Source organism: Piliocolobus tephrosceles, chromosome 3, assembly GCF_002776525.5.
Source record: "Piliocolobus tephrosceles isolate RC106 chromosome 3, ASM277652v3, whole genome shotgun sequence".
Lineage (NCBI taxonomy): Eukaryota > Metazoa > Chordata > Mammalia > Primates > Cercopithecidae > Piliocolobus > Piliocolobus tephrosceles.
In genome coordinates this window covers 86,211,430-86,234,283 of record NC_045436.1, presented here as the reverse complement: position 1 = coordinate 86,234,283, position 22,854 = coordinate 86,211,430, and the positions used below count along the sequence as shown (strand labels likewise).

The 22,854-nt window shown below is 35.2% G+C and overlaps 1 protein-coding gene across 1 annotated transcript; it reads left to right on the top strand.

Annotated features, from left to right (window-relative positions):
• Positions 1 to 4,295: 4,295 nt before the first annotated feature.
• GIMD1 (GIMAP family P-loop NTPase domain containing 1) lies at positions 4,296 to 13,414 on the top strand. Its single transcript, XM_023220070.2, has 2 exons — positions 4,296 to 4,688; positions 13,154 to 13,414. The coding sequence occupies exons 1-2, from the start codon at positions 4,296 to 4,298 to the stop codon at positions 13,412 to 13,414; spliced, it is 654 nt and encodes a 217-aa protein (XP_023075838.2).
• The last annotated feature ends 9,440 nt before the right edge of the window (positions 13,415 to 22,854 follow it).

Here is a 22,854-nt window from a genome sequence, read left to right as displayed (position 1 = left end):
CCCCAGGAAATTAAAAGTGGTTCTATTTTCTTCTATGTTCTTTCTGTATTTTGTAATGCTTTTTAAAATGTATGTATTTATAATCTGAAAAATTATATGCCAGAATACTCAGAAGAAAAAAAAAATCAAGCAAACAAGAACAACAAAACTAAACAAAAACATCATAAACATTCCAGCATAGGGATGTGACTGGTAGTCTCACTAAAGACCAGCCAACCAAGCTTAGACTGAAGATTTATATTCCCATAAATATTTCTGTCCAGACATGGCCATTCTTCATTGGTTCAAGAACCTTCAAACTGCATTCAAATTAAGACCGTCTGTCCACCAAATTTAAACTGCTGACCAGTGTCCTAAAACATCCAACAGTAAGATCTGATGCCTTACTCTAAAACTAGCTCAGACTGAGTTAATCAAGTTAGCACCAACCACCACTAGCTTACCAGTGTTCCTCTCAACTTGGTGCAGTGTTATCCAAGGTTAAAGGTTAAAGCCATTTGATCATCCTAAACACAAAATCTGTGTGGTCAATACTCTTAAAGTCTTCTTTATTAAGAAAAGAAATATCATCAGAGCCAACGATTAACCATTCAAGCCAATGAAAATGGGAACTTGTCTAAAACTGGGAAAGTACATTTTAATCAAATTGCTATATCAAGAGCTACTTGCAATAAAACTCATTTGAGTAGAGACACAATTTTCCTGAGTATAAAAACATGTAAATTATAAATTATATATGCACTTGTATATACTAAACATGAGTAAATAAATATATATATGTGAATATATATGTATGCCCATATGTTTGTATATATGTGTGTGTACATATATAAAATTTGAAATACAATAGTTGCTTGTCAGCTAGAGTCACCCTTACCCCAAAATATCTCATTTCATTTATTGTGGAAAGTCTAAATGTCCTCCTAATGATTTCTGCAAGTTCTTTATTAAGAAAAGAAATATCATCAGAGCAAAGGATTAACCAGTCCTTCTAGCTTTAACTTTCTGCCTCTTCTAAATTACTTTAATTCAGATGTCATCCTACAATCTCCAATTTTGTGGTGCCTGTCCTGCACTGACACAGAAGTATAACTTAGACTTTTCCATTAATTTTCATCAAAATAAAATAAAATAAAAAGCAAAACCAAAAACAAAACAAAAATAAAAAGCCACCTTCATGTAAGAAAACTGTAAATGTGCCTGACTCAAAAATAGTTCCTTAGCCCTTTACATTTACAAAACTGAGAGATCTAACTTTCTGTCCTACTATAATGTCATAGTTCTTTATTCTGTCCTTCCCTGTTCCCTTCTTCCCTCCCTGCATCTCTCTCTCACGTCCTCATTTTATGTCTCTCACTCCCTCTCTCCTTTTATATCTTGATCTTCTCTACTCTTTTCTTGACTTTTCCCCTTCATCTCAGCAGATTGGCTATTACAATAATTTCTGTGAGTTTAGCTCATGTTCTCAGGATCCTGTTTTCTACCTCAAGTAGCTAAATTAAACAATTTTCTCAGACAGTATCCTTCCTAAGAGAAATTCGGCAGTCAACTGTTAAAAGATAATACATTTTTTTATCCCTACTACATTATATTTAGCCAAGTCTGTGAAAATGTAATTTTTCAAATTGTTCTTTCACCTTGATTAAAAAATCAAGCTTTCAACATCATGTAATAATAAATTATTCTGCTATAAGAACTCTAAATTGACTCAAATCTAAAACCTGCTTTAGACTTATGAAAAATTATCAAAAAAATTTTCAGTTTTATTGGAACTTATAATCATGCTCATGAATTCTGAACTTTATTTTTTAAACAGTTAGCTGTTGCATTCAGCAAATGATTTAAACCGTAACTTTGAAGGCGTGGCGGGGGGTTGTTGAAAAACTAAGAGCTCATGCTTGCTGTGTTCTGTAAGGAACATAGCAAAGAAAGTTTGGCTTTGTTCTTCTTCAAAAAATCCCCCACACAATTAATATGTGTTTATGTAGATGGTTGAAGAATGTCCGTTTACAGTTCAAGGAAGAAAATTAAAATAAATTCTGGCTCAAAATCACTTCTTAGGAAACAGGCTGCTACTGCCACCTGGGGGAGATTCTTTTGGCTTCATTCAAGAAATCCAATGTGCTTATCAGATGAAGGAAGCCAGTTCATGCTTTCCTTGTCATAGCCACACAGCAAGAAGACTTTTTAACTCTCTGCCCATGAAGTCATAAGACATTCCAGATGTCTCCAAGTTTATTTCACCCAGAAATACATATTTCATCGACTTTTTGAGAAATACAAGAGAAGATGAATCAGACTATAGCCATACTACTTAAAGCACCAAGAAAGTATTTTGAATTAGTATGGGTAATGTACTAAGAAGTAGAAAAAATAAAATTTGAGTTTTCAATAAGAAAATAAAACCCAAGTTGTTAAGAAAAAAATGGATTTGACTTCAAGTTATAGTTAATTGTACTCCTTTCCTTAAATATACTCTCATTAATTGATATGAAAGCTGCATGTGCCAATATAATCATCCCAGTGGTTTCATAAATTAGGATAAAATAATACATATTATTGTACGAATATAGCAAAAAGAATTATCTTAAAAAATTTGAACAGTATTATGAACTAAATACTGATGTGAAGTCATGATCTAGTTGTAGATCATGAAAAATTGTAATCATTGCTATAGAATGTCTACTTTCTGTTTAATACCCATCTTGCATTTCTTTATGCTATAAATAAGTAGTTACCTATAAGAAATGCACTAAATAAAAAAATACTAAAAATAGAATGTTTCAGTACCTGTTAAAATTACAAGCCTGTCAGGTGTCATAAAAAAGTCAGTGCTGATTAGGAGAAGACAACTAATCATTTATTAAGAGGCTGTCTGGTAATAGATTAACTAAATGAAATACACACGGTGTCAGTCCCAGAGTGGTACAATAACGCTATCAGAAGGTGAAAGTTCATATGAAAGAACAGCTGTGCCAGGGCGAGAGACGTCTTTGTGGAGAAAGCATTTTCAAGACTGGAAAAGGTAAGTAAAATATAGCAAATGGATTGGGATTGCATAATTAATTTTCTAAAAACATTACACCGCTGATTTAGGAGTAAAAAGAAATTGACTGCATCTCACTGGAGTTGACACCACTGAATGAGCTGGGAGAGCTAGTGTGAACTGGGGAAACCTACAAAATGAGTGTCTTTTTATGGAGGTATGAAGCTCCTTCAAGGTGTTCATATTTGGGTGTGGGTATAATGGAGTGAGGGGCATTAAAGGACAAGAAGGACCTGCAGTACTTAAAACTGTGTAGTAAAGTTACAAGATATAAGCAAAAATAATAAATTTGCAATATTAAAATGTCTTTATTTCTGAATCAGCAGCGTGATCAGTTTTAGCAATTGGCAAGTAACTCTGCTTATAAATCTAGTGAAAATGATCAAAGGCCTTAAAATGCTATAGGGGGCTTATGCTGTGTACAAAGGATCGGCCACTGTACAGGTATTATACATGGAATAGAGTCTCCCAAGATTCTCCTTCCTTCTAACTGAGCTGCCCAATGTGTTAGGCGTTAAAGAGCCAACACTAACACTAAAGAACCATAGAGATGATTTATTAATTATTTTATAACAGAATTACAAGGAGTTTTTATTTTCACCATTGTTTCCTGGTTGTAAAAAAAAAAATAGGAAACAGAAGTCATCTTTAACATTATTTATATTTCACAGGAAAGAAGCATTCAGGAAATCAGGAAGGATGATTTTTTGCAGATACCACTTGTGTATTCAGGCAGTGGGTCGGGAAGTGGGAAGATGGGGGTTGTTGTTAAAAATGCAAGAAGGGTTATTTCTTCCACTGTTCTATTCTTACTTTTCCAGTAGTGAATAACCTTTAACTACTACTGCTAGCTTTGCCCGTGGGCTCAGGAACTTCAACACCTTTTCCTAAACCAACTCACCTATCACACTGATGAGTTAACATATGTCTCCTAAACATGGTTTATATGATCTTCACGTAATTTGGGATTTTTTTCCTCATTTTCTGCAATTACTGTTTCCTAAATCCTTCCTTATCTGTATTTGACTTCTCTCCTTTCTCATTGTAAACTACTGATATTATTTCCACATTCCTTTCTGTCACTGGGGCATCTCCGCTTTAGTGGAGCAGTCCTCCTCCATGCTTTAGTCACTATGAATGAAGGGAAAACAGATCCTACTTGGAGTGCAACCAGGCCAGGTAAGAAACCTTACATTGGGGGAATGCAGAAGCCTCATTATGTGTGCTATACCTTTGTTTTCCGACAGCCATGACAGACCCCAACAAGGTAATCATCAACTTGGCCCTCTTTGGCATGACTCAGAGTGGGAAAAGTTCTGCTGGAAACATTCTGCTGGGAAGCACAGACTTTCACAGCAGCTTTGCTCCCTGTTCTGTGACCACATGCTGTAGCCTGCGCCGCAGTTGTCACCTCCATAGCTTCATGCGTCGAGGGGGACGAGAGGTAACCCTGCAAGTCCAGGTGTTGGACACTCCAGGTTATCCACACAGCAAGCTGAGCAAGAAGCATGTGAAACAGGAAGTCAAAGAGGCTCTGACACATCACTTCGGACAAGAGGGTCTCCACCTTGCACTCCTGGTTCAGAGAGCAGATGTACCTTTCTGTGGGCAGGAACTAACTGACCCAGTCCAGATGATCCAGGTAATACTAAGATGCAATTGCGCTAATGCCATTATTATCTCTTGGAGGGCATTATCCTAATAGTAAAGAACCATGAACTGGTAAAAATAATAACTTAAACAACTAAGTGTTGGTCACCTAGGAATAGTAAAAATTGTTTGATTTTCCCAAGTCATTTTAATGGCTTCCTTCAGAGGAACCCAATCAGTCATTTTACAACTGGTTCATAGGAAAAAAAAATGAGATATTAAATTTCAGAGGTTAACCAAGCCTCAAACCCCTGGAACAAAAAACCCAAATAAGTTTGCAAAATGTTGTCCCTGGACTGTCTGCATCAGAATCAACTGGGCTCTTTGTTAAAGAAGATTGATCCAAAACGTACTGAAATAGGCTCCCAGGAGTGGAGCCTGCATATCTGCATTTTCATAACTTTCCATGTATTTCTCAAAAACAGTCAGGTCTTAGAACCACTGAACTTAAACACTGACTTGCATCCATTCAGCATCAAAGGGACAATCTCTTATAGTTGACCAAGAAATGGGTGCTCATTCACTAACTTGGTCATTGAACACTCTACTGAGCATCTGAACAGTGCTTAATGACTGGTAAATGAGACACGAGCCCTTCCTTCAGAAAGTTTACAGTCTAGAAGAGGAAAATTAGATAAACAAACCAGGAAAAGATAATGCATTAAGTGCCAAAGTAGTATAGTGAAAGAGGGGGCACTTCATAAGACTTAAGTCATAGTGAGCATTCAAGGGAGAGTTATACATTCTGTATAGGAAAACAATTCGGAGTTTCAGATTCTTTACTTGCCTTATCAGCTGTAGCATAAGTGACTGCTCCATTCTAGCCATAAGAAGATCACAGGGACCTCAGGTTGAGCATAAATAACACATGCCACCTTTCCCTGGTGGTCTATTCCTGTTTGTTTGTTTGTTTGTTCATTCATTATAGGTCACTAAGCCAGTCTCCAGGAAAGGAGCTGGATAAGAGGCCTGTGCATGACCACAGCTAGGAGATGGAGGGAGTTGGGAGTTTGTGTGTGTGTGTGTGTGTACGTGTGTGCGTGTGTATGATGTGTGGACTATTATTAGTAATAGTCCTGAGTAGACTATTACTAACAATTCTTGGAAACTGTTCATTGAGCTGCTCTATTCAATCTATAGATTTCTTCATCTGAGTCAATCTAAATATAGCTGCTGGACTTCACTAGTGTTACTCAGGAACTTCAATGAGTCACTGAGCTCAGAGACACCAGGTCTACTAGAAGCTCCACAGTTAAACTTTATACAGAATGGCGAACAGATCTTTCCTGTTCAAGTAGAACTTGTAAAAATGCTACTCTTCTTTTGGTTCAGTTTCAGCTTATACTGACATAGTCTCTATTACAGCCCAGAAAGATAGTTACTTTGTTTTGATGAAGATTTTTTTCCCTTCAACTAGAAAAGATACTTCTACATGACAGATAAACACATTGTTTTTTGGTAACTGTGTATGTTTCTAAAACTGAGAAAAAAATGCCATATGTACAATTACAAGAAACTAGTGTAGAAATCAGGGTGACAAGAGTATTAAAAAAAAGTCCTCATCATGCAACTCCTGAAAAAGCAGGGACCTGCTATACAAAAGTAAAGAAGAATAGAAGATGATTGTAATTAAGAAACAATATGGGATCTAAGAAAGCCCAAAACCTCCTCCAAATTGTGAAAGCCTGTATTTCAAACAATGTTTCTGGTAGAAATCAAGTGGTGGGAAGCCTGCATCCATGACATCAGTATAATCTTTAGACAGTTCTTAAAAATTCATTTAAACTTATTATTAAGTAAACATTTAGCTGAGGCTATAAATGGATCTAATTCAGTAAATTCAGTAAACACATAAACAACTCTTTTTCAAAAGCTACCCTGACTCTCTCTATATGTCTCAATATTTTTCCCTACCATGAACCTATGCTGAGCCCAAAAGGTTCTTGTAAATGATATACATTTTGAAAATAGGTTTTACTAGTTTTAGGATCTAGGACAATAATGTCATCTGTGAGGCTTTTTTATACATGTGAACTCAATTCCTACATGTCTTTGGTCTTTTAAAACAATGTTTGGCATAGAATCTTCTCTTACAGCTGCCTTCCAAATCAGTGTGCAATTCAGGAATTGAAGGCAGCGAGGAGATGAGCTACGGCAAAGCTCAGATCCCAAATATTTCTTTCTGGAATAAATAACTTCTGTCTCTCAAGAAAATCAGCAGCCAACGTTTAATAATCTTGAGTGGCCTATGATCCCTGGGAGCACTGCAGACCTATTCCTGGGTTGGCTACAGTCTTTAATTGATGGTCACTTAAGCACAGGCTGGCTGTTTATGATCTTCCTGAAGGTGCCTCAGATGCTGGTGGCAGCCATCTGTATGTGCTCACAGATTGGAAGCAGTTGCAGAATGTCTGAATATTCAACAGGACCAGCAGCTGTTAGGAAGGAGCAAGAAGCTGTTAGGTCCTCAGGTTTCAGGCACACTATGGATTTCTTTTTCTTCCTGGCTGATGCAAAATGAAGAATGGAGTGCCTGCCTTCTTTCTTTTATCCCTTTGCAGGGGCACTGACTAGTGTGGAAAAAGTCTATCAAGCCAGAGTCAGAGAAGTAGCTTCTTCTTCCCTGTGCCTCTCTGCTGTCTCTTTAAATATCTTCCCCAATTTGTACTTAAATATTTTGCAGAGGAGTTATATGCTGCCGGCTGTGACGATGGTAACATTTTCCCCAAATGATCCCTTTTTCTTTATTTTTGTTAGGCCTTTATTAATTTACAGTAAAATGATGGCGATAGCAGTGAGTCATGTCTCCAAAATTGAGAAATAGAAGGAAGAATTTATTCGAATGTTATCTGGAATCTCATCTGAATGTTTACAAACCCACAAATAATGAATCAGAGAAGATATAATATAGTCACCTCAAGGAAAGAGCTAGCATACAGCCAAGCTGCACTAGGAATTGAGCCTAGGTATTGCCTACGGTCCATTTTTCCCCCACTATTATGGTATTATGTATTATTACTGTGTACAAGCAAGTTTCAAGCATGTACTTTTATTTCATAATCAACAACCGAACTGTTGATGTTGCAGACGAATGTATTTTCAAAAAGCTCAGAAAAGCCAATTCAGAGCCTGAAAATACTAAATTAAGATTATGGGTTTAGTTGTTAGAATTTAGTTAAAAAACAGGCCTAATTACTTTATAGGTGTATGACTGTAAATGTTACTAAAACTTTCTTAGTTTCAGTTCCTTACTTGTAATATGGAGATAATTTTATGTATGTTAAAGAGTTCTGAGCATTATATTTAATAAATACATCATGCTCAGCATTGCGCCTGCTTACAGAAGGTCGCAGAAAATGGTAAAGTATTACTAGTATTGTTTTTATTGTTATGATCACTACGGAGATTGTGAATGACCACTCATTCAAATGAACTACTAGATACAGGCAAGATAGCATAGAGATTAAGAGATGGATTCTAAAGTATTCAAGTCTTAGCTACTTATTTGCTTTGTGATCTTGGGCAAGTAACTTCTCTAAACTTCATTGGTAAACTGAGAAAGACAGTAGTGTGTACTTCATTGGGTTACTTGTGGGATTAATACCCTGTTAACAGTAAATGATACAGCTTAGGCACAGACACGTGGAAAGTGCACAGCAAATAGCTCTGGCCATTATTACTTTATTGTTAGCATTTGTCATATCCTAAAATTAGGAAATGGTGTTTTTTAGGTTTATCCTGGTAGACTTCAGAAGAAAATAGAGTAAAATCAAGTTTACATGGTCCTGATTTATAACCATAAGAAGTAACTTTTTTTATTAATTTAGAAAAAAATCTGGAAAAATCCTCACTGGCTTAGTATGGTTAACCTGAAAAGCCCCAATTTAGTGGGAAAGACAGGGGACCTTGGTTCCAGGTCCAAGCCTGCCAGTCATCAGCCCTATGACATTGGCCAAGTCATTTAACACCACAAGTCCTCAATACCCTCATCTATAAGAGGCAGTTTATACAGATGATCTCTGAGCGTGAATATTCTCTGGATCTGACCTAACGAGAAATTGTCATTCAGCTTTGGCTCTCTGAAAAGGAACATGTAATATTTTAAGTGGGGTGAGAGTAAGGGAATAGCATAAAGTATTTTAAAAAATGGTCCTTATTGTCCTCCTGTTCCATGATAATTTTTTTCTCAGTTGATGTCATAGTTGGCTTTTCTTTTTTTTTTTTTTTTTTTTTTAGTTTTCCCCTAAAAAGTCCAGATGCTATGATTTCATCAACCACAAACAAATGGGGCAGGGCTGGTGAGGTCCTGGGAAAATGAACGTAGTTCCTGGATAACAAAGTTTATATCCTAACCAGTTGTCCCAAAAGGACTAAATGGACTCATACCCATTAACGCTTGGAAAGCAAACAATTCATGATTGATTGTAAACTTTTCATCTAGCTTAGTACTATATTTAAATTATTAACACCAGATAACTTACATTAACTTATCTTGCTTTTGGATTTTTATGTGAGGTATCAATCAACTGTAATTATTCTTTCTCTGGGTCCATAGAGAACATGTTTGGCCACTAACATGAAGACTATTCAGCAAGCAACACTACTTTCAAATACTCAACTATTTGCTGGACAAAATTGACTTAAAGATTTTAAGCTAAATCAACCACTCTCTTCTGTTTTTGGCAGTAATTCAAAAGTGTAATTTCTCTCACAGTTTAAGATATGAGCATCCTTTCTTAAATAATTATAAATATGTAAAAACTTCCCAGTGACTGAACACATGAACTTTAAAGTGGCATGGAGCTTACAAATCTATTTTCCTTAGGTGTAAAAGTGTGGTTTAAATTACGGGAAATGTCTGGTGGAGACCAAAAGGGAACATGTTAATGTTACAATACAGAAAAACACGAACAAAAGAAATACTGTGAAAGTTAAACCATTTACTTCAGTAAGTACTAATCTAGAAAGAAAATAATTCTGTGTTGTGATATAAAACTCAAGAAAGGACTGTTTATGCAAAATAGTTTATTTAAAGTGCACTTTTATTGTAGCAATACTATATTTCAAAACTATTTAAGGAGGCAAATACCTTATCCATTAAGTTACTGGGACTCAAAAATATTTAATAACAAGTCCACACATCAGCCAATATATATCTAAGGGTAAGTTTAGGATGGCTCTCAAGGAGTTAAGAGCAGTAGCTATTTAATAATTTGCATGAAAACATTTTGATATTTGACAATCAGTGTTACCATATTCATAGTGTACTTGGTGAATATCAGGTCTGGCTCTAAATTTGATAAACTTTCAGAGATAAGAGTGATTGAAGATCAATAGCTGTACTTGTTTAGAAATAAAATCTTAATGCTGTACAATCTCAATCATGCTTGATTACATTAATTACCTTGTTAATTCCTATGCATTTTTTAAGAATCTGGTCACTGCATCATCACATGCAAGGCACTTTGTCTGATCTTTCCTTTTTACTCCTACTTCCACCTCCACCACAAAATGGGCAAAATGCTCACCTTTATAGTGCTAACATAATTTCTATCACATTTGCAATTGAAACAAATTCAAAGTATTTCTTTCCTGTCTGTCTCCCTTTCTAAGTTAATTTAGCACACAAAAATCTCCACTAAATGTAAACAGAATATGTCTGTCTTGTTCCACACCTGTCCCTACCACGTAGAACATGCGTAGAACAAAGTAGACCCTCAATAAATATTTGCAAAAGGAATAAATCATCTAAAGTGCTTTATAAAATTCAAATTCCAGGATCTAGCCTTAATGGTTCTAATGCATTTTTAGAAAGTCTCACAGGTGATTCTGATGCAAATGATTCAAGGATCACTGTATTCCCAGAGCCCAGATCTAATATACTTAGTACTGTATTAATTTTTTTTAGTCACTTGCGTTAGTTTGCTAGGGTTGCTGTAACAAAGTACCACAATTACTGTCTTTCAGTTCTGGAGGCTAGAAGGCTGAAATCAAGGTGTTGTCAGGGTTGGCTCCTTCTGAGGGCTGTGAGAGATCTGTTCCAGGCTTCTTTCTTTGGCTTGTAGATGGCTATCTTCATATACGAGTGGCACTCTCCCGGGACTTGCATCTTTGCCCAAGTTTCCCTTTTTTATAAGGACACCAATCATACTAGACAAGGACTCACCCTAATGACCTTAGCTTAATAAATTATATTTGCAATGACGCTATTTCCAAATAAGATCACATTCGGAAGAACTAAGGATCAGAATTTCAACACATGAGTTTGGGGGAGGATGCAATTCAACCCATAACATCACTGTTCATTTACTTTGCAACTCTGTGACTCCTCTTCCAGCAGAGATCTGTTACAACATACTGAGTATACAACAAACTCTAAAGAGGTCTGCTAATTTTGCTGTGTTACCATTAGGCAAAATGGGATGTTGACATTATATGAATAATAATTTTTTAAAAAATTATTTTTTAATGTTTAGAATATTTCTATTACAATAATTATTCCCTAACATACTGATCGTGAAACTTTAAGAAGGGTATTTTTAGGAGGAATAGAAATATGCAGTTATTCTATGGTGGGTATACGTAGACAAATTTTGAACAGATATGATGAAAAATTTTGTGCCTATTCCTTGAAAGAGTCCCTCTGAAGAGAAAATAGAAAGTCCAGACTACAGACAAATTTGTGGTGATAAACTGCAAAAGAAAAAAAACAAAAAGAAGAAGTTTTACAAAGATTAATTATACTTCAAAACCAAACCCTGAAAAGAAATAAATAGAACCCTAAGCCTTCTATTTGAGATGATAATGAGGGTCTAAATTCCAAATTAATTTAACAGATGTTTACTGAGAATTTACAATGTGCTGAAAGCTTTGATTGATATGGAAAGATATGAATCTTGCCTTCAAAGAGTTTACTATGAAGTTGTAAAAACTGATGTATAAATAAATTACTCTGATAAAAGCCAGACTGTATCAGTTGTAATTGGTAACCATGATTGTGATGTTTCTAATTTTAAATGTTTTGTCCCATAGTTCTCATGAGTATTTTCATGTTAGATTTACATATCCAGATTCCTTCCTTCCTTACTCCCTATTGCCTGCCTTCTTCCCTTCCTTCCTTCCTTTCTCCTTTCTTCCTTTTCTGTTTTCTTTATTTCATTCTTTTTTTCTTTCTTTTCAATTTTTCAATATTATAAATTTTAATCCTGCATTTTTTATGTACATTGAAAATGATTTCCCAGACTGCCTTTCAATATTTTCAATAAATTTTAAAACCAGGATTTGTGTTAATACATATAACTCAAAGTCTGTAAGTCAGTTTGCCAACATCATAATGGAGATAATAATAGTATCTCCCACAAATAATTGCATTAAGCTTCAAATGAGGTAAAGCATGTAAAGTGGTTAGCGTAATATCTGGCACTAAATGTTAGTTTTTCTCCCTTCTTTCTTTCTTCTGATTATTAGAAGTCTTGGTGTTTCTTATTATGTTTATTCTTAGGCATTTTGTATTTTTCTTGCTATAAACTGGTAGTAGTTTTGGAAATGTTTTGATAATAGTATTGTTCGGAATGGAGGGAATGTTATTTCGTTGTTACGTTGTGATTTCATATAACTTTGGAAATATCCAAAAAAGTTCAAGAGTTATTTCTAGATGCCTTTCATATTACATGAACAATTTGCCACATGCTGTTACTTCTGCTTTATATCAGCTTATATTCACTAATCAAACAAGAATTTATTACATAACCAACTTCCACATATTACTAAAACAAAGAAATGCCACTCTTCAGTGTTTTTCAACCACGTTAGAGGAAGTCATCAGATAAATTGTGTTCCATTCTAAGCATGTGAATTCAGGAAGATGAGAATCACAGTAATAATATTTTGTGGTTCTTCCAAATCACCAAATGTATTTTTATCTTAGCTTTTCCATTACATGTCACCTGATTAATCAATAGATTCTTAACAGATTATATAATTTCATATCTTTAGTAGATGTTTGTAATGATAATAACATATTTCTACAAAAAGTAAAATATAAAACAACTCCCTTGACCAAGGTCCTCTGACTTAAATTCAGTGGCTTTAATGGAGTCAGGTAGTCAGACAAGTATAAATGGAACCAGATAGTCAGACAAGTATAAATGATTACTGAATGTTGAAAAATCTATGCAGCAATGCAGTTTTGAGATTGTGTATATATCAATTATCATAGCAAAATAAAAGAGAGAATTTAAGTATCTGTTTAATCCTGCCTTTTTCAGAAAGTCAAGCCCTTTCCCTCTATTTGCTTACAATACTTGACCCTGTCTTCATTTCTTGCTTTGTATATCAGCTTTCAGAAACATAGTAATATGGTTCTGCTGGCTATCTATATTGGACCATAATAAATCCTTTGCTCATGTTTGAGGAATATAGTTCAAGTTCAATAGCTATTTAACTTCTCTCTTTCAGGAACTTCTTGGGCATGCTTGGACGAATTACACAGCCATTCTTTTTACCCATGCAGAAAAAATAGAAGAGGCTGGGTTTACTGAAGATAAATATTTACATGAGGCCTCTGATACCCTGACAACACTGCTAAATTCTATTCAGCACAAATATATTTTCCAGTATAAAAAAGGAAAATCACTCAATGAACAACGAATGAAAATCTTAGAAAGAATCATGGAATTTATAAAAAAGAATTGTTACCAAGTTCTTACCTTTAAATGAAATTTAGGTGAAAGGAAAGGAGCATTGGGTATCAGAGTCAGAAGCCTAGCTACAAAGAATGCCTTTATTGACATGAATGTGAACCATAAGTATTCTGATATGCTGCTGATGAGAGTGTACATTTGGGAAGACTGGAAGTTAAAAAGAACATCAATTATTCAAGATTTCTAATGCAAATCCCATGACATAGCAATTACACTCCTGAGTATATATCCAAGATAAATGTGTATATTTGTGTACTAGAAGACATATATGTACAATAATGTTCATGGAACTACTATTCAAAAGCTAAACATACAGAGTATTCAAATGTCTATTAATAGTAGAATGGTTAGGTAAATTGTAGTACGTTCCCACAGTGGGATATTAGAATAAGCAAGCTCAACTCTATGTAACAATACCAGTGAATTGCTCAAACACAATGTTGAAAAATAAGCCAGACATAAAAGAGTAATACCCCATGATTCCGTGTGCAGAAAGTTCAAAAACAGTAAAACAATTGTAATCTAAACTACTCTGATGGTAGAAGTGCTGGAAATCGGGAGAGTGGTTAACCCTAGGGAGGGGATTGTGAGTGAAAGGTTACACTTGGTGTGGCTTCTAAGATTCTGGTCATGTTCTTTTGTTCTCTTGATTTGGAGACTGGTTTCACAGGATTTGTTCACTTTGTGAAAATGCAACAACAAACACTTGTGATTTATAAACTACTTGTATATGGTATATTTAAATAAAAATTAGTTATTATCCATTAAAAAGGAACTAGCTTGACTGCTTACTTGATGCCAGAAAAAAAAAAAAAAAAAAATTAAATTGGCAGAGTCTGTTTCCTTCTTTGGAATACCTACTAATAATTATTGTAATGATTAAATACCCTGGCACATGGTAGTTGCTTAAAATATGCTAATTTTCTTTTCCAATTCCTTGTAACCTGTGGTTTCTATTTCAGCTTGCAAACATTTGCTAAAAACTCAGAGCAAGCCCTTTTGCAAAAATGAGTATAACAATTGTGATAATTGACTATGAATAAAGCCTTGACTAAAGACCTTCTACCTTTGAAGGTTGCCACTATGGTTTAGTGGAGAGCTTCAGGATGGTCCCAATGGTAGCAGTGAAAATTGAAGGAAAATAATTCTAATCAGTCATAAGAGTGAGGCCACCAGCAAGTCAAAATCAGATCACTTTCATAAATATTTGTATACAAACTTCATAATTTATAAAATTCTTTCACAAAGATAGTTCCCAATTTACAAACAGTTTGTTCTTATAATCTAATTTATTTTTATTTATTTTTTTTTAATTTATTTTTTATTTTTTATTTTTTATTTTTTATTATACTTTAAGTTCTAGGGTACATGTGCATAACGTGCAGGTTACATATGTATACATGTGCCATGTTGGTGTGCTGCACCCATCAACTCGTCAGCACCCATCAATTCATCATTTATATCAGGTATAACTCCCCAATGCAATCCCTCCCCCCTCCCCCCTCCCCATGATAGGCCCCAGTGTGTGATGTTCCCCTTCCCGAGTCCAAGTGAGCTCATTGTTCAGTTCCCACCTATGAGTGAGAACATGCGGTGTTTGGTTTTCTCTTCTTGTGATAATTTGCTAAGAATGATGGTTTCCAGCTGCATCCATGTCTCTACAAAGGACGCAAACTCATCCTTTTTTATGGCTGCATAGTATTCCATGGTGTATATGTGCCACATTTTCTTAATCCAGTCTGTCACTGATGGACATTTGGGTTGATTCCAAGTCTTTGCTATTGTGAATAGTGCCGCAATAAACATACGTGTGCATGTGTCTTTGTAGTAGCATAATTTATAATCCTTTGGGTATATACCCAGTAGTGGGATGGCTAAAACACCAAAAGCAACGGCAGCAAAAGCCAAAATTGACAAATGGGATCTCATTAAACTAAAGAGCTTCTGCACAGCAAAAGAAACTACCATCAGAGTGAACAGGCAACCTACAGAATGGGAGAAAATTTTTGCAATCTACTCATCTGACAAAGGGCTCATTTCCAGAATCTACAAAGAACTCAAACAAATATACAAGAAAAAAACAAACAACCCCATCCAAAAGTGGGGAAAGGATATGAACAGACATTTCTCAAAAGAAGACATTCCTACAGCCAACAGACACATGAAAAAATGCTCATCATCACTGGCCATCAGAGAAATGCAAATCAAAACCACAATGAGATACCATCTCACACCAGTTAGAATGGCAATCATTAAAAAATCAGGAAACAATAGGTGTTGGAGAGGATGTGGAGAAATAGGAACACTTTTACACTGTTGGTGGGATTGTAAACTAGTTCAACCATTATGGAAAACAGTATGGCGATTCCTCAAGGACCTAGAACTAGATGTACCATATAATCTAATTTATAAGGATTTTTTTTTTCTTTTTTTTTTTTTTTTTTTGGTGTACAATATACTGGATTTTGATTTTCCATTAGAAACAGGATTACAGCTGGTGGTTATTCTCACAGAATAGTCTTCAAAAGCCTACTTCAATGCACAACATTACGTGAACTCCAGTACATGTTTGAATTTGTGCTAGATTTATACGGTGTTTCTATAGGAAAGCATAATACAGATTCCAACTTAAAACAACATCTCACTTATTTCTTTGCATGACCTCTTTCTTCTATGCTGTGGGCCCTGGACTGAGAAGTGGGAGACTCAACAATGGTGCAGAGTTTGGAAGTGCAGTGAGAACTCACACTGCCCCATGGGTTGGGGGGGCTTGGGACAGAGACAGAGACTTGATGCTAAGAAGTTGAAACCATGGTGACTGCTGGAGAAAAGGAGGATGGAAAAGAATTCAGGTGTTAAGTTCTTCATATACTTCATTTATGTGTTGTCAGTTAACTTTTCTAGAACACAAACACTAGTTCATTTCAGGAAATACATATGGTGCAGAACATTAAGGATTTAAGCTCTGTGAGGCTGGCCAGATATTGATGATTAATAGAGAAGTGCTTTTAGTCAAAGAGGATTTCTGTGATGTTCTTCCCTGATTTATTTATTTTTATATTTGCATATACAGTATCACCTCTTATCTGTGATTTCACTTTCTGTAGTTTCAGTTACCTGTGGTCAATTACAATCTGAAAATATTACATACAATAAGGTATCTTAAGAGAGAGACCACATTCATATAACTTTTATTACAGTATATTGTTATAATTGTTCTAGTTTATTATTAGTTATGTTGCCAATCTCCTACTGTGTCTAATTTACAAACTAAACTTTATCACAGGAATGTACATATAGGAAAACATAGTATGTTTAGGGCTCAGTACTCTCCTTGGCTTCAGGCATCCATTAGGGCCTTGGAACATATTCCCTCTGGATAAGGTATTCCTACTGTGTACACATGTGTGTATATACACACACATCCATTTTCACATCAATGCTTAAATGTGGTAATATTACATACTTTATTTTCTTTTAGCAGTCTTATGTGGCTTTTTTTTGCTTTGCCTTTACCTCTCTCCTCTTCTCCATGCAAATCTGCCCATTACAGATAACTGATGCCAACCAAAAGCCTGGTGTCCATTGTTTCTATTTTTCTTCATGTCCGGATAATCACCCCCACACAGCACATATAAACACATAAAAATATATAGGACTTTTCAACTTAAAAACAAGTTTTCATATTATACTCTTCATAATATATTTTTGTTTCAGTTTAACACTGTTGTAGGACTTTCTCCTCATTTCAGCTAAAAACTGGGTTCTTGTCACACGACCAAGAGAGATTAGGCTCATGGACACATAGAAGGGTGAGAAAAACGGAATTTATTGGGTGAAAAATGAAAAAAAAACTCAGCAAAGTGAGAGGGGTTCCTGTTAATGGGCTCCCATCTCACCAATTGAATCCCAGGTTACCAGCCAGTAACAGGAGAGGCCAGGCTCCTCCTTTCTGCAAACAACAAAAACTTCCCATGGCTCCACCTTGTCCCCTCTGTGTGCAGGCCAGTTGGAGATTCTCTGGGAGCCCTTTTTACTTGGCTGTCTCAACACCACCTCATTTAAATTTTTCCAAATCTAAAATATAGCCCAAATTCATTCTTTTTAAAGTCTACAAAAACATTTCACAGTGTTTATGTAACAATTCATGCAACTGCTCCTATATTGATGAGCTTTCCAGTTTTCTGTCACCCAAAGCAATGCTCAAGCAACTATTCTTGTACATATATTTTTAGTTAATACTATTTTTCTGTAAGTTATATTCCCAAGAGTGAGATTTCTGGGTCAAAGTATATATACATTTAATGTATCTTAACAGATTCTTTGCAAAAATATTGTGATAAACTTGATTTCCAACAACATGAGTTGTTTTCTGCCCATCAACAGGTGTTATCATCTTGAACACCTATTGCTAACACCAGTTGAATAAATGTAAAACCACAGCCCACTATTACTTTATTTGCATTTCCCAACTGGAACTATTTTATGTGTTTGGAACATTTTTATGTAAGCATTTTGGTAGTTTAGACTTAGTCTTTTATAAATTGGATCTTCATATCCTTTGTTCTTTTGTCATTTTTTTTTTTCTATTGGATTACTTTTTGCTTGGCAAATTGGAAGAGCTCTATGTATGTTATAGATATTAACCCTCTGTCTGTCCTCTGAATAACAATTGTTTTTTCAAATCTATTATTTGTCCTTTAACTTTGTATGGTAAGTTTTGCCAAACTAAATTTGTGAAATTTTTTATAGTCATATATTTCTGTGTACATGATATAGCTGGGGTTTTAGTTTTACTTCCTTTCAGATGAGTAACCAGTTGTATTTGTTCTATTTATTAATTCATCCTTTTACTACTTAAATGGTAGGTAGGTAGCTAGAGATAGAGACTGAAATGTATATCCTGGATCTATTTCTGGATCTATCCTGGATTCTTAATCCTATTCTATTTTATTTATAGTGTTCTCAATACCAGAGTGATTTAATTATAATGATTTTATATCATTCTTTGATATCTAGGTCAAATTATTTTCCTTTTTTCAAAATATTTTCTGGTTATACTCAGGCGTTCATTCATATATGTTCTTAGATTGTTTTTCCTAAAAAAAAATTATTTTGGTGTGTGTGTGTGTGTATGGTAAATGACACCCCATGTTATCAAACCTTCCTTTAATATTTCTCATTATGTTTATTAGTGTATTTATTGTATTTTTTCTTTTCCTTAGTTTTGCAACCTTGATAACATTGGTATTCAGTATTTCCCCTTGACAATTTGGAAGTTCTACTCTAATTCACCTTCATTAAAGATTATTTTATTGCCCCTGAATTCACATATTTCTCTACCATTGCCTGATGACACAGTATGAACTATTCCCCTTACCAATAATTTCCCACTATTAAAATAAGACTCTTACAATAATTCCATTTCCTCCTTAGTTCTCTTTCTCCTATCCTCCATAGAGAAGTGGACTTTGGAATGCTTTTTCTTTCCCTATATTACTAGATTGTGCTCAGATAGTTAATTATTTAATTCAAGACTCCCCCTTGCAGGTTGCCCCTTTAGTTTCAAGAGTCCTTTCTTATAATTTACATTGCATATCCCCTGGTAGTTTATCATTAGCTCTTTTAATTCAACATACAAATAGTAGAAGGTCCGTATCTTACCACTGGTTTCCTTTCTCTTCATCTTTTCCCATCTTTCTGGTTAGTGTGTTTTCCCAATATACTCTGAATTCTAGCATAATATCCATGAGGCATTAAATTCTAGACATACTCTTCTGTGTACCATTATGCAATAGCAATCCCAGCTTTTCATAGGAATCAGCATAGTGGGTGTAGAGAAATATTTTGTTAGTTGGTCCTGGGGATGTTGAATCATGAATGTTAAGGCACTTAAGTGAACGTCTTGCTGCTGTTCTCCATTTGAGGCTGGTTTGTTCAGTTTTTTCTGGATGACAGTGCATGCATATTTATTGAATAAACTCATGTGTTCTGGAGATAATTACAACTTGCAACTGTTGGGGGTTCAAAAGACCATATTCCAAATATGACACGTTGGCATGCTGAGTACTTTGAACTGAAGGAGATTGGAGGAGCTTCAGAAGCAAGATCTTTCTGTCCTCCTGCCCTCCTATGTTCCACCTCTTTTTCCACTTGAAGAAAGTCACAGAAACCAGAATTCCTCATCCTGAAAGCAAGCCATAAAACTTAGGTCACTCTCTCCCTTCTCCCTTGATGACCCTCACTCCAGAAAGGTCCTGCCCCATACCCAGGGGGAGGGCATGCTACAGAGGCCAAGAAGAATCTGGATGGCCTTGCTGGGTTTTCCTGCCCAGTCTATCACAGTTTAGCACTTTCTCTTTTATCCAGTTACATTGCCATATGGCTGTCCATTCTTTAGCAATCCTAGGCATAAAATAGACAGTTATCCCTGAGTCTTTTGGTCTTCATTTCTGAGGGCTCGTGTATCATGTAAAACTTTGATTAAATGTTCTCGTTATGTTTTTCTCTTGTCTTTTGTTACAGGAATGTCAGCTTTGACTCTTAAGATGGGTAAGGAAAGGTATCACATCTTTCTGCCCCTGCACATCTAAAGAACCATGAGACTAGGATTACTTTAAGTAAAATAAACAATGTCCAGCAAGTTCATCTTTGATACCCTACCACCTTTCCTATGAGTCTATTATTTGCAATCATTTCTCATGTCCCTCCAGATGCCTAATCTGTATGCTGTTCTCATCCAGACACCAAAAATCTCTACTAAAGTTTAATTTGAAAGTGCTTTGAATATTTTAGAGGATTGGAAGATAGTGTATCTGATGTTTTTGTGCAGCTAGTGTTAAAGTCTCATTAGTGCATACAGTCTGGGGTCATTAGTGATTACCCCTGTAACCTATCAGCTCTGACTCTTGCCAGGCTTTTTCTTCTAGATATATCATCTCAATTAGCATTTTCAAAGACTTCCTTTTTTAAAGCTATGTTTATCTATACTTTTTTAATTAAATTTTTTCTTAGATTTTCTATTCTACTGATTTTCAGATATACTGTACTTCTTTTACATAAAGCTAATGTTTTTACATGGCATTGCTATTTCCCAGATTCTCACTCAAACTTTGTTTTCAAAACAAGTCTCTTTACAAGTATCTGAAAAGTTGTTTTTGTTTTCAATGTATGTGCTAAGACAAAAATGTTATCCTTTTATAGGAAAACTGAAAGTTTTAGAAAAAAGTTATTTCTACTGACTGAAATCATTCCCTTTTGCTAAACTTATTGAAAGTGACTTTCAGTTTGCATTTTTCATTAATCTTTTTTCAAAGAGAAATACAGTTGTGGTGTTGATTTTGGATGACTCTTGCACTGTTCTTTCCAAATTCCCCAGGTGTGAAAATTTGAGGGGTTTTAAATGAACCAGTATCAGCCAAATATGCAATCTGATAACCAAAGTGCACGTATATATTGAGTGCGTTTCTCTGCTGGGATGCATGATATTCTAATGAGGCAATTTACGAAAACAAATGTAAAACTTTGTCAGAGCAGCCTTAATACGAAGGTTCATCACATGAATGTCACTGAGGAAATAGGACATTAACAATGGCTGTTTGAACAATTCTGTAGGCATTATGTAGCAATCGGAAGGACAAGAGTAGCTAATGCTTCATTAAAAAGGATTTTTCTTTCTTGCAATTATTGGGTCTCAGGCTTGTTTCTGCTCCTGTTGCTAAGGCCAATAGCCTGCCAGATAGGAAATGATGTTGATGAAGACATAAAATCACACTTACACACATTTTTGTACTTAAACATCTAGAGAATTGGGAATAGTGTGTGTTAGGATAGGTGGAAGTTAGAAAGGAAGGAAAAAAAAAAAAACGAACGAATACATAAGGGTGAAAAAATACAATATACAATAATTAGTTCACACTCTGAAATTCCAGATGGCTCACTTTCACACCAACAATTATTTCATTGTTCTGGGTCCTTCCTCCAAATATTTTTATGGAGTTATACTCCTATGAGTTATCTCTGCCAAGATTTATTCAAAGGAAAAACCATAACTATACAAAGTGCAATGCACAAGAATGTGTAAGTGACTCTTTCTCATTCCAAGTTGGTACCTGAAGATGATTCAGTTTTGTACAGAGGCATATTAGCCATCAGCAACTATCGTTTTCATCATTATTGCAAATTTTGGGGTTTTCATATAAGTAGTACCACAATGGAGTACACCTATATTCCTGTTTTAAATTATCTGTGTATATGGAACTTAGTGACATTTATATGTTGGCTTTTGGGATGGACTGTCATTACACATTCAGTGCCCTCAATAACAGCACATTATTCAAAGAATCATGGCATATGGCTCTTTAAAAAGGCAACTGCTACCAGCAGCAGCAGCAGCAGCTTGGTTTTGCCAAGTGAATTCTCCCTATAAATTTGCATAGTAAAAAGAAAAAAAATTGATAAATTCTCTTCATAACCACTCCAAAGAGTGTTTAATAATCTCATCTCTCACTTTAGAATCTCTGAAGTATTCCACTAAAAGAGCTAATCATAAACTACTCAAATTTAGGTATTTTTATGTCACTATTTTTCTCTAGCATTTAAAGTAAAACTTTTCATTCAAATAAAAGAAACCACATGACCATTTAACTAACATGTTAAGAAAGCATGATGTAACATAGAACACAGGATCAGTAAGAATTGAAAACAATTAAACCAGGTTTCAACTTTGTATGGGCAATTATTTAACTTTTCTGTTGATTCTTTGGGGTAAAATGACTGATCTACCTCATAAGGAGTTAAGAGGTGGATAAAACGCATGAAAAGACTAGTTAGAAGGCAATAACAATCTTAATAGTAATTCTGTAATAAAATCCATGACAGTAGACAGGTATTATTAATATATCCCCCTTACATTTGTTAGAGAAGGCATGATTATTCCTTAACTAAAATTTTGGAGGGCAGAGCTTTCTCCACAGGACAGCAAATTTGCAACATTATTGCCTCTTGAGCATACTAATTTGCCCTTCCTCGTTCCTTTTATTTGGCATCTTGGTGATAAAGTTGTAATTTTCATACTGTTGGAAAGCACTTAGAATCAGGACTTGTGTCACTATTTATGTAGCTGAAATACATGGCTAATGTTGTATACTTCTGATACTTTTATATTTTAAAAGGACATATCATTTCTCTGAAAAGTTGAGGAGGTATACTCAGGCCATTTTAACGCCCAGTTACAAGAAACAGTGAGGTGTTCCCCAACTAAGATTTTTTTTTTTTTTTTTAGACAAGGTCTCAACTCTGTAGCCTAGTTTGGAGCGCAGTGGTGCAATCACAGCACACTGCAGCCTCGCTCTCCTGGGCTCAAAGTGATCCTCCCACCAAACACTATTTCCTACTGTTGAAATCCTTAAAAACCAGAATACATCAGATGCTGAAGTGTTATGTCCAGTTTGCAAC